This window comes from Phascolarctos cinereus, unplaced genomic scaffold (assembly GCF_003287225.1).
Source record: "Phascolarctos cinereus isolate Bilbo 61053 unplaced genomic scaffold, phaCin_HiC Scaffold_3;HRSCAF=262, whole genome shotgun sequence".
In the NCBI taxonomy this organism is placed as follows: Eukaryota; Metazoa; Chordata; class Mammalia; order Diprotodontia; family Phascolarctidae; genus Phascolarctos; species Phascolarctos cinereus.
The window spans coordinates 108184106-108196563 of NW_027555736.1; the positions used below are offsets into that span (position 1 = coordinate 108184106).

At 45.7% G+C, this 12458-nt stretch overlaps 1 protein-coding gene across 1 annotated transcript; it reads left to right on the top strand.

Moving 5' to 3' along the window:
- The first annotated feature begins 9534 nt into the window (after positions 1–9534).
- On the top strand, positions 9535–11085 carry PITX3 (paired like homeodomain 3). The gene is made up of 3 exons (XM_020963174.2): positions 9535–9678; positions 9852–10057; positions 10484–11085. The coding sequence occupies exons 1-3, from the start codon at positions 9561–9563 to the stop codon at positions 11075–11077; spliced, it is 918 nt and encodes a 305-aa protein (XP_020818833.1). The 5' UTR covers positions 9535–9560; the 3' UTR covers positions 11078–11085.
- Positions 11086–12458: the final 1373 nt, after the last annotated feature.

Sequence of the window (12458 nt, forward strand, 5' to 3'; positions counted from 1 at the left end):
AATTCTCATCACTTCACACCTGGACTATTTCAACATACTACTACCTTTCTTGGGGGAGAGAGGGAATGGCAATTGGGGTTAAGTGACTTGCCCAGGGTCACAGAGGTAGTAAGCATATGAGGCCAGATTTGAAGTCAGGTTCTCCTGACTCCAGGGCTGGTACTTTATCCACTGTGCCACCTACCTTGCCCCACTCCTTTTTTTGAGAAATGATCAATTTCACTTTTTTATTCACAAGTCTTGCCTACCTTTGTTCTTATTATCTACCATGGTCTTTATTACCATTCAAAACATCCCAAACATGCTTACGGGAAGTCTAAAACATTTATTTCAAGCATTTTGGTGAAATTAACATTTTTAGCTAACAAAAGATTAAAAATCAATATATTACAAATGTGTAGAAGTTTTAATATCATATACCCTCTAAGACTATCATGGGATGTTTTTGTGAGCTAAAATTTCCTCACCAAATCTACAGATTTAGTTTTCAGAATCCCACTTATTTCAGAGAAACATCGAAAGAGTACAGCCAACTGAGAATTGGCTCAAAGCTTTTTAATTAAGTTGAATAAATTTCAAATGAAGTATGACTATTGTTACTGAAATAGTATTATTAAAAATAATTGGCCAGTAAATTTGATTTTCTCCCCTCAAGAAGTTTACAAAACCAAACTTTTTACTCAACAGAAAAAAAAATCCCTCAAGAGTTTGCAAAGGTTTTTGTTTATATATATGAGGTAGGGTGGTCTTCTCTGGAAGTGTGGTTGTTGAAAGCTGAGTTTCACCAAACAGCATTCTGAAGAATAAAGATTTTTTTCTTTACTCTTTTCCCCCTGAAAGTCACAGTTCAGTCTCTCATGCCATTCTGACTTCCCATTTTAATCCAATTGCAGCAGTTCTTTGGGGGAGCCATCAGCAACATCATGAAGAAAAGGGAACAAAACAAAGTGAGAACAAAGATATCATCTAGTTTTTCCTTAAAAATGCTTAATATACATTGAGAGTTAACCTGAAAGAACAGGGAGCAATACAATCATCCACACATTCAACTTCTAATAACCTTCCTAGAAAGGGCCACACACTGGAATGAGGAGTCAGGTCTATTTAGTCAACCCACAATTCCCATTAAGATGGATGCCTTAAACCCCTCTCCTTTTGCTCACAATCCCATATAGCTGAGCTTCAATTTTCGTTACCATTCTGCATATTAGCAGCGTCTGGATGAGTTCTGCACGGCAAAGGGAAGCCAAATAATCTGGGAGCTCAGTCACTATAAGTTAAGTTAGATGTTTGATCCTAAAAAGTGTTGCTTTTCTTACTTTCTTAGATTTCCCACTATCTGCCAAATTACAACACTCTGCATCTCCCCCAAGCACTGCTGACCACATTCTTTCTCTGAGACAAAAGCAATGAATCGCTATCAATAAAAAGTAACAACAGAACCACGGCTAAGTTAGGTTATCATTACTACAGAATTCACCTGTCACTCATCCTGAGGCAGCCCTAGCTTCCTGAGCAAGACCTTGGTATGCTGAGGTTCTTTCCAACCTCTGATCTCTCTCTCTCTCTCTCTCTCTCTCTCTCTCTCTCTCTCTCTCTCTCTCTCTCTCTCTCTCTCTCTCTCTTCTCTCTCTCTCTCTCTCTCTTTCCCTTTCTCTTTCTCTCTCCCTCTCTTCTCTTTCTTCTCCCTCTCCTTCTTTCCCTCCTCCACTCCTCTCTCCTCCTCCCAGATGCCAATCTCTCTCTGACTCTGTCTCTTCTCTCTCTCTCTCTCTCTCTCTCTCTCTCTCTCTCTCTCTCTCTCTCTCTCTCTCTCTCTCTCTCTCTCTCTCTCTCTCTCTTTCCTTCTCTCTCTCTCCATTTCATTGTATTTAGGTTGCCAGATTAATCTTCCTCTATCATTATTCTCCTGCTCATAAATCTTTAATGGCTCCCCCATTTCCTATAAAATAAGGTTCAACATCTTAGCCTGGACTGGTCCCCAGTCACCCTGCCAGTTCACACACATCTCTTTATCATGTATACTGTACCTCAGCCAGGTTAGTACCCTCCCTATCTTTCAGACAGGCCATGTTCATTCCCAACTTTACATCTTCATTCACTCTGCTTTCTTTTTTTGGAAGGCTCTCCACTTTTCTCTCAGTCTATATCTAAATCCTGGGCAGTTAGTATGGTACAATCAATAGAGCCCTGGATTTGGAGCCAGGAAGGTGTTAAGTTCAAATTGGGCCTCAGACACTTACTAGGTGTGTGACCCTGGGCAAGTCACTTAATCCCTATTTGCCTTAGTACCTCACCTGTAAAATGGGGACACAATGGAAAAGAAAATGGCAAGCCACTCTAGTAAATTTGCCGAGAAAACCCAATAGACAAAAGTCCATGAGGTCACATAGAGCTGGACACAACTGAATGACTCAGTAACAACAAAACTAAATCCCATGTGGCCTTTTTGGGCTCAGTTCAGGTCTTACCTCTTCCATCAAGTTTCAAACCACATCAGATAGCAGCAGACCATAGCAAGTTTTTCAGTTTTTGGACTCTATAGTACTAGATGCAGGAGTGGGGAACCTTCAGCCTCGAGGTCACATATGGCCCTCTAGGTCCTCAGGTGCAGCCCTTTGACTGAATCCAAATTTGTTAGAGTCTTATGTGGCTCATTCAGGAATTTAATTACATGATGTCTTTTATCGTGATTGACCTAAATCTTGTCTTTTCAGCTATGCTAGAATCGCCTAGAAGTCAGGGCAGGAATTATCTTACTTTCTTGTTTCCTCCTCAGCAGCTAGTACAGAGCTGGGCACATAGGATGTTTAAGTAAGGGCACCTGTCATAAATGTTATTATACATAAAAGATGTGATGAAATAGTGGACCTAATTACCTGCCACTTTTTATTCTCACTCTTTTGTAAGTGAAGTTCCCCAGTTTCATGCTGCTACCACCTAAGGACATGGGGTTCTTGTCTGAGCTCAGACTTTCAGGTCCACCCTCTTCTCTGATAACTCCTACCTGGGTCAGTTCAGTCCAGATGGTTTCAGGACGCAGCAGGTCATGGATTTCAAATGTTTTTGTAGCCTCTGGGATGAAAGACACTGTATCAGTCCTGCCTCCCGGGATAGTAGAGCTTCAATCTCACAGTACTGACCAGGTCTTTTCTGAGCCCCTTGCTTTAATGTCCTTCTCAGTACTTCTTTGCCATGCTGTGCAACAGAACAGTATGAATCAAGTACCTCTTCCCTTCTTCCTTTGTACCTGCCTACAGGCCCAGCTTGAGCTCCTCCCATTTGGTTTCTGAAAGAGGAAGTCTCCCTACAATCTAGACTTCAGGATTTGAGTCAAAATGACAATGGCTTTGTACCTCTATAATTGGCCTTCTTTATGATCACTCTGTTTGAGGCTTCAGGGAAAGAAAGGTTATTTTCTTTTGGAAATAAGCCCAGGTTCAAATCTTCTCTGTCCTACCAGCTTGGGAGCAAAACTTCACTGACCTTAGACCTACTGCTTTGACAGGATCGAGCAGCGACCTCATTATGCCCCCCAGATATTTTGTCTTCTTTCTCTTCTCTCTCGATGACTAGTAGCACAGTCTGGATCAGGAGTGGGGAACCTGGGGCCTCAAGGCCACCAAAAGATTCAGTCAAAGGGCTGAATTTGAGGACCTAGAGGTTCACAGGCCTCCCCACCCCTGGTCTGGATCCTCTCCTTAAAGAGTCTTATTTTGATCTTCCCTCTCTGTTCAGAACTTTCCTGCAATCCTAGCTCCAGGCAGGATCTCTACCCCCTACAGGCCTCCAACTACTTCTGGCTCTGGTTTCCTCCTGTACAGACCCATAGAACTCGAAAATACCCACACCAACCAAAAGTATAAAAAGGAAAGAGTAAAGACCCTGTTCTAGGCTTGAGTTTGTGGTGGTATCTTGAGTCACATCAAGACTTGTTTGTTGTGTCTTACCCCTACTAACTCACAAACATCAAGATTTTATTTTCTCTGCTAAATTCTGCTTGCTCCCTGATTTCTGTCCTCTGTGCCTCACTGCCCAGAATCCTGGTGTGTCCTGACTTCTGTCAAATGCAGGGTCTTTCACATTCAGCCTGTGTCTAGCCCAGACCAATGTTAAACTGTCCCCCTCCCTACCCCCCCCAATTGATCAGTTCTGCCTAATTACACCTGCCTCCCTGCTCTCCTTGCTTTTTGATGGTGTGGCCTGTTCTAGGGAGCCCTGGTTTCTACCCTGTCCTCTAGCTTGGGAGCTGTTCTTTCCTTTACAAGGTGCCCACTTTCTAGGATTCTCTGTCCTTTTTCATAGCTTCACTTTTATTCCAAACATAAGGATCTTCTCTGTCTTTTCCTGTTGTTATCCTCCTTCTGCATGATAAGATCACAGGTGACTGTCTTCCTCAGGGCTCCACTTCTGACCCATCCTTGGTTCAAGAGGTAGTTCTCAGCTCACTTCTTATCTCCAGGTTCAACTGTTTGCTACAATTCACATATTCACTGCTGATCTCAGACTAAGTGTATCCTCCCAAAACCCATAATTGTCCTCATTAAAGGAGTAAGAGGCTGTGCCTCCACAGGAAACTATGGGGACAGAGATGTAGCTGTAATATCTAAGAGAACAGGGGACATGAGGGGAAATGGGTCTTGAGAAGTGGAGTCACTTCCCATCTTCTTTCCACTTGCCAAAAGTACTCTGCCTTCATGGGGTTCCTTGGTGAGGCCTGAGTCCTGTCTCTTCTCCCAAACCGCCTATCGGGCTTTCTCGAGATCAGCAGCCAAACCATCCATGTTCCCCTTTCCCTCAGGGAGAGTCGTTAGCTCCTGGAGCCTGCCTGCTGAAGGGTTGGGGGATGGGGTGGAAAGGGGCCCAAGTGGGGAGAGCCATAGACTCCAAAACATGCAAAGCAGCTGTCACTGTCACAGAGCAAGGGTGAGAAGGCTGTGTCTCCATGTGGGTATGTCTGTCTGAGTTCGAGTGTCTGAGTGAGTATTTCTGTGCATGAATGATAGCATGTAATAGTAGATGTGTATGACATTGTTTCTGTGTGTGAGCACCTTTTTCTTTGAGTTGTGTGTATTTATATCCATGAAGAAGATTGTGTATAAGCAGTTGTGTGTACAAATGTCGCTATGTCTGTCTCCATGTAAGTATATGAATAGCTACTGTAGTGAACATGAACCCTGTGAGTTCTATGAGAGTTAGCCTCTGTATCCCTTGTCTTCTTTTTTTTTTTCTCCTCTGGTTGCTAGTTTCCTACATGTTCACCACTTCCACCCCAAATATAGGAAGAAACTAAGGCACAGAGATTGCAAGATTGTTTGGGGGGTAGAGGTGGGTATTTTCCAAGACAAACAAAATGCTAGGATTCCAGGCCCAAAGACCTATGGTAATATGTGAGATCCAGAAGTGTGAAGACCCATTTAATAATAATAGCTAGCATTTAGAAAGTACTTTAAGCTATATGAGCTTTTTAAAAACTTTTTAAAATTTTTAAATTAATTAATTTATTTCTAGTTTTCAACATTCACTTCCATAAGCTTTTGAGTTTTAAATTTTCTCCACCTCCCTACCCCCTCCCCAAGACAGCATGCAATCTGTTATAGGCCCTACACATACATTCTTATTAAACATATTTTCACATTAGTTATGTTGTAAAGAAGAATTAGAACAAATGGGAGGAACCACAAGAAAGAAGAAACGAAGCAAAAAGAGAGAGAGAGAAAGAGAGAGAGAGAGAGAGAGAGAGAGAGAGAGAGAGAGAGAGAGAGAGAAAGAGAGAGAGAGAGAGAGCGAGAGCAAATAGTATGCTTCAATCTGCATTCAGACTCCATTGTTCTTTATCTGGATGTGGATAGCATTTTCTATCATGAGTCTTTTGGAATTGTCTTAGATCCTTGTACTGCTGAGAAGAGCTAAGTCCATCAAAGTCATCACACAATGTAGCTCTTACTGTGTACAATGTTCTGGTTCTGCTCACTTTGCTCTATATGAGCTTTTAAAATGTTAACTCATTTGATTCTCATAACAATCCTGTGGGATATGATGCTATTATTATCCCCATTTTACTGATGGGAAACTAAGGCACAGAGAGGTTGAGTGACTTACCCAGGGTCATACAGCTAGTAAAGGTCCGAGGAAGGATTCAAATTCAAGTCCTGTACTCTATCCACTATGCCATCTAAGTGCCTACTATACTACCTGAGATGAGACTTGGGCATCCCTGGACCCCTCTCCCTTGCTCTTTTTGGGTACAGCAGTACCCTGAGGGGGGTTACTAACCACTCATAGCACCCAGGGAAGAAAGGTCTAGATTCTAGGATATATCAAGAAGTCAAGGAGTAGGGAAGAAACAGATGGACTCCTAGGTTTTGTCTATTTTACTCTTTTCTCCTCATACTAAGGTAATAAATGGGCAGGGGGAAAGGATTCTAAGTTGGTAGGGAAATAAGGGATGTATGATCCTTCTGCCCTACACATCCTCACCCTCAGAGAACTAAACAGTACCCAGGCAAGAAAACTTTCAACCTATTCTAAAGAATGAGGTTCTTTTTGCTGGCTAACATTCAAACCTAGAGATTTGGGAGAGATGGGTGAGTATGTAGGAATTGCCAGGAAAGTTGAAATGATAGGGAAAGTGTAAAAGATGGTGAATCTGCTTCTTGAAGGCTCATCTCTGGTTTCTCTTTACTATCTAAAGGTTTCTCTTTATACTTTCTGGGTGACCTGACCTGCCTAGAAGAGGGTCTTGAGGGCCATCATGCTGCCTGACCTCTCCCCTTCCCTGACCTCCACAGCTCTCCCATGTTTTCTCTCTTTCCTTCTAGTCTCAAAGACTCACTTCTCTAGACACAGAAAAAGATATTTTGAAGGTGAGGATGGAGTGAAGTCAACTTTTTTTAGCTTCTTTTTTTAAAATTTTATTAATTTATTTTGATTTATTAACAATCACTTCCATATGCTTTGGAGTTGAAAATTTTTCTCCCCCTTCCTCCCCCCCCCAAGACAGAGCACAATCTGATATTGGCTTTACATTTACATACCCATTAAACATATTTTCACATTAGTGAAGTTGTAAGTAAAAATTAAAACCAATAGGAGGAACCATCAGAAAGATGAAACAAAACTCAACAGAAGATAAAAATAAGTGATAGCGATTCGACTTCCATAGTTCTTTCTTTGGATATGGACAGCATTTTCCATCCCAAGGCCTCTGGAGATGTCTTAGATCCTTGTAATGCTGAGAAGGGTTCAGTTTAACAATATTAGTCATTGCATAATGTGGCTGTTATTGTGTACAAAGTCCTCTTGGTTTTGCTCACTTCACTCAGCATCAGACCATATAAGTCTTGGTGAAGTCAAGTTTTCTCTGGCTACAGGAAAAACTGGGAGCCATTCCTGGTTTTGGCTCTGGCCCCCAATTCCTGTCTTGGAGGGATGAGTTAAATGGATAGACAAGGGAGAGATTTTTGATGAAATAAGATAGGTAATGATTGGAGAGAGTGATTGGTAGCTGGCACTAGGGGCTGAAAGGATTGTTGGGCAGGCATGCCCAGAGAATGATGGGAGGAGGAGGTAACTGTGTTGGGGACAGGGGCAGCTGGGATCTTTTACAGTTGGGTAGGGAAAGGGGGGGATTACTATCTGCACATAAGTATCCATCTGTTCCTTCCCAGGAAAGACTTAGAACAAATTCAGAGGAAGCAAAGTGAGGTATGACTCAATTGGGGCTTGTCTATTATATTAATGCTATGATATAGAGTTTTGCATAGAACTCCACCCAACTACTACTTTGGGCTGACATGGCAGGTTGACACTTCCCCACTGCCTGCCAGGACAGTATCATCTCAGAATGCCCTACTCCTTTCCCCATAAAGAGATGTTGTAATCCCTATACCCTTTTGGGGATCCCCTCCTCCCACCAGAGTAAGTTCTTCAAGGCCCTTAAGAAGTCAGAGTTTAAGGGGTCACCTTCCGGGACAGTATAAAATAGGGGAGCTCAATATGGATGTGGGGGTCTGTCCTGGGGTTAGAAATACCTTAGGAGCTGAATTCCTAGGGCCTTCCCATCTGATAAAATGTAAGTTCCTTGAGGGCAGGATATTTTCTTTTTATGTTTTTCATGTCTTCCAGTCTCTAGGGTAGCAATGTATGTAATCAATACTTATAAATGTTTGTTAAATTAAATTGAATGGAGCTAGGCTGAACCCAACAATGGTTTCTCCAAGAAAGCCTATAGGAGACAGAAAGGGGTCATACATGGAGGGGTTGTGTATAGACTATATATGTGAATGTTTGTGGTAGCTTGTGTACCTATGATATGTATTTATGAGATCACTGGGGAGAGAGTGCAGTATGTTACTTACAGGGTACTTTGTTCTGTATTAGATGTAAAATCAGACCAGGGTATCCAGACAACAGGGGGTGAGAGTTGTGTGTGGTAGGGTTCTAAGTGTGGATATAGGAGGGAGACCATTTGTGTAGTGTCTATATGTGCATCTAGTTATTTATATAGGGAGAAGAGAACGTCAACAGATGTCTGTCTGACTGTGTGTGTGTGTGTTCAAATAGAGCCCTCTGAGATTAAACGTTTCTTTCTAGGATTTAGATACTGGTATAGATGGAATTAACTATAGCCACTGCCTCCCAAGGCCATCAGTTTTTATCTCACTTGACCAGTAAGGAATACTGATGCATCCCACTTTGGAACAACCCATAAATTAGCAGGCATTTATTAAAGTGCTCACTAAGTATGATGCTCAGCATCAGATACAAAAATGAGACAGTTCCTGCCCTCAAGCAGTTTACGTTCCATAGAGTATCTGTGTGAATACAACCATGTTCTCAGAGAAGTAAATACAAGATCTATATAGAATAAATACACAGCAATTTGGAGGAAGCTGATAACAACTGGGGGAATCTGAAAGAGCCCTTGAAGGATATAGTACTTGAGCTGAGCTCTAAAGGGAACTAGAAATTCCAAGAGATAGAGATGAGAAGGAAGAGCATTCCAGTCATTGCTGGGGGGGGGGGCTATTCAAAGGCACAGAGGCAGAAGATGGCACAATTTGGCTGTAGCATAGAGTGTGTGAGTGGAGGGAAGACGTAATCAGCCCAGAAAGATAGTTTGGAGTGAGATTATATTTTATCCTAATGGTAGTAGGGAGTAACTAAAGTCTCTCAAGCAGAGGAGTGACATGGTCAGACCTATGCTTTAGGAATATCAATTTGGCAGTTGCATGGAGGATGTTGGACAGGGAAGAGTCTAAAGGGCCAATATGTTGACTATTGCAATAGTGGAGGTGAGAAGTGATGAGGGCTTGAACTAGAGTGATTATGATAAGAGTAGAGAGAAGGGAACAGATGCATGAGATATTGTAAAGGTGGAATCAATAAGATTTAGCAACTGTTTCCATATGGGACTGAGAATGAAGAGTCAAGCATGATTCCTAGGTTGTAGAGCCTAGGTACTGGTGGGGGTGGGGGTAGGGCCTAGGTTGCCAATTTAAGGTTTCCTGCTGACCACCCTTCCTCCTTGCCTCCAGAGCCACCCTGCTCTGGGCCCCATGGAGTTTGCCCTGCTGAGTGAGGCTGAGGCCAGGAGCCCTGCACTGTCTCTGTCTGATGCCGGCACTCCCCACCCCCCTCACCCGGAGCACAGCTGCAAGGGCCAGGAACATAGCGGTGAGTGAGAGGGTCTTGGCTCAGAGGCCTAGAATAGAAGGTGGGCCCTGGTGAGGGGCTAGCTGGGGCCTAGGGTGATCCTTGCAGTGATTGGAGGAGCACACAGTGGCCTAGACATAGTGAAGGACCTGGGTCCAGCCAGGGTGACTCTGCTTTTCCTCACTCCCATCTAGATACTGAGAAGGCACCACCTCAATTGCCCGGAGGGTCCCCAACTGAGGATGGTTCCCTAAAGAAGAAGCAGCGACGGCAGCGAACGCATTTCACCAGCCAGCAACTGCAGGAGCTGGAAGCGACCTTCCAGAGAAACCGCTACCCGGACATGAGCACCCGAGAAGAGATTGCAGTGTGGACAAACCTCACCGAGGCTCGAGTTCGGGTACGGGGGCTACCTCTTCCCATCCTCAGCAATTCCCTTCCCCCCTATCCTACACTACCCTATCTAACCCTCTCCTGCCCTCCCCGACCCTCCTCCTATTCGTCCTTACCAATAAATACTTCCCTACACTCATACCTGGACCCACCTAGCCTCGGATGGCCAGCTTCGCCCCGCCTCCCGTGGCTCCACCCTACCTGGTCCAGCCAATCGTCTTCCTGCTCCCTAACCCTGCCCCACCTTCAGCTAGCTCCTCGCCTCACCTGAGCCAGATCCAGTGCCTCCTTCCATCCTTTTGTCTGCCCTTAGAAACAATGCCCAGCTCATTTTCCATATCCCCTCGACCCTGAATTCCTTTGACCCCTCCTGTTTCTCGGTAGCCCCGTGCTACCTGACCTTTATGACCCCCGGGTCCCCTCATGTCCTCAGGTATGGTTCAAGAATCGCCGGGCCAAGTGGCGGAAGCGGGAGAGGAGCCAGCAAGCCGAGCTGTGCAAAGGCGGCTTCGGGGCGTCGCTGGGCGGGCTGGTGCCTCCCTACGAGGAGCTGTACCCCGGGTACTCCTACGGGAACTGGCCGCCCAAGGCGTTGGCCCCGCCGCTTGCAGCCAAGACCTTTCCATTCGCCTTCAACTCGGTCAATGTGGGCCCGCTGGCCTCGCAGCCTGTGTTCTCTCCTCCCGGTTCTATCGCCACCGCTGCCTCCATGGTCCCCACAGCTGCTGCGGGCGCTGCGGGCGCCGTGGCTGGCCCAGGAGGCCTGCAGGGATTGGGCGGGGGGCCTGCGGGGCTGGCCCCGGCTGCCGTGTCTTCGGGGGCAGTGTCTTGCCCCTACGCTTCAGCAGCTGCTGCAGCCGCCGCTGCCTCCTCCCCTTACGTATATCGGGACCCGTGCAACTCAAGCCTGGCCAGTCTGCGGCTCAAAGCCAAACAGCACGCCTCCTTCAGTTATCCCGCAGTGCCCGGACCGGCCCCTGCCGCCAACCTCAGCCCGTGCCAATACGCCGTGGAGCGGCCAGTATGAGCAGCCGGTCACCCCTCCCCCCAGCCAATCCCACCCGCCCACCAGGAGCAGGGCAGGGGACAGATCAGCCCGGCCTTAGACTGCAATTCCCCAGGGCTTGTTCAGCCTCACCTCCTCAGCCCTTCCAGAGCCTGGACTAGAGCCCCACTTCTTCTCTGGGAAGAACTGGGGCGGGGGGCAGTCCCCATTCCACCCCCTGGTCTCTACGGTACCCTGAGTGACAAACCGTAGGTACAGAAACATTGGCTCCAAGCCTGAGACCGGGGAGGGTGGCTAGGTTACTGTGAGCCTCCCTGGGGGATATATGTAGGGGACAAACGTTCCGCGTTCACCTGCCAGCTCGTCTTGGACCCTTCCAGGTATCTCCGACTCCCTCTCCCTCTCGGTTTAAAAAGAAAAGAAAAGAAATCAAATAAACCGGAGACTCCCCTGCCACCTGCTGATTCAGTCTGGGATTCAGCCTCCTTGGGAATAATCTAATCCTCTCATCTTCCCTCCCCCAAATAGGACTCCTAATCCTACCTCGATAGGTGGAGGTATTCAACCCCCACTCCCCTGTCCCAGCTTCCAAGCCTCAGTTTGCCCTTATGTAGAATGGGAAGAGAAACCTATGGCTTAGCGGAAGAAAAGACCAAGGCCAGGGAGTGTTAGCGCAGAGGTGAAGAGATGCGAGGACCAGCCTACTCCGCCTGCCACAATCAATGCGGACGCGGCTCCACCTCGTGGCCGCAAGGGGAACTGCCACCTGATCTGGCCCGATCACTTCAGAGATTGAGACAAGGGGATGGCGGAAATAAGAAGATAGAGGGTGTGTGCATTTGTGTGACGATGGGAGTATGTGTGTCACCTCATCATAAACCGAAGGAGTGTGGTGCAGTGGAAAGAGGCTGAAGGACCAGGAAGCAGAAGATCTAGGTCCCCAGTTCTGGATTGGTCACTAATTTGATGAATTACTTTATCCAAGGGTCACTCCCTTCTCTGGACTCATTTTCTCATCTAGAACCGCTCTCTCATTTTACCTTCTACTCCTAATATTCTATGAGTCTATAAAGAACATTTCTTAAGTGACTGTTATCTATTTCTGTTCTCTGTGTGTGTATGTCCCTAGCAGTGTTTATGTTTGCCTGTATATATGTACATGTGGGCTCCCTGTTCTTACCGCCAGTGCTTTCTCTGATAGGTTCCATCTCAGCCACTGCGTCTATGTTGTCCACAGTCATCGTTGGTGCTAAGGGCCATCTGTGTCTGTAGATTTGTCTGTGTTTCTATGTATATTATTGTTCATACAATTGCGTGTGGATATTTCCACATCTCCTAGGCTGACTTGCACATATCTCTCTTACCCCCAACCATTGATGCCAAACTCTCATGCCAAATTTTT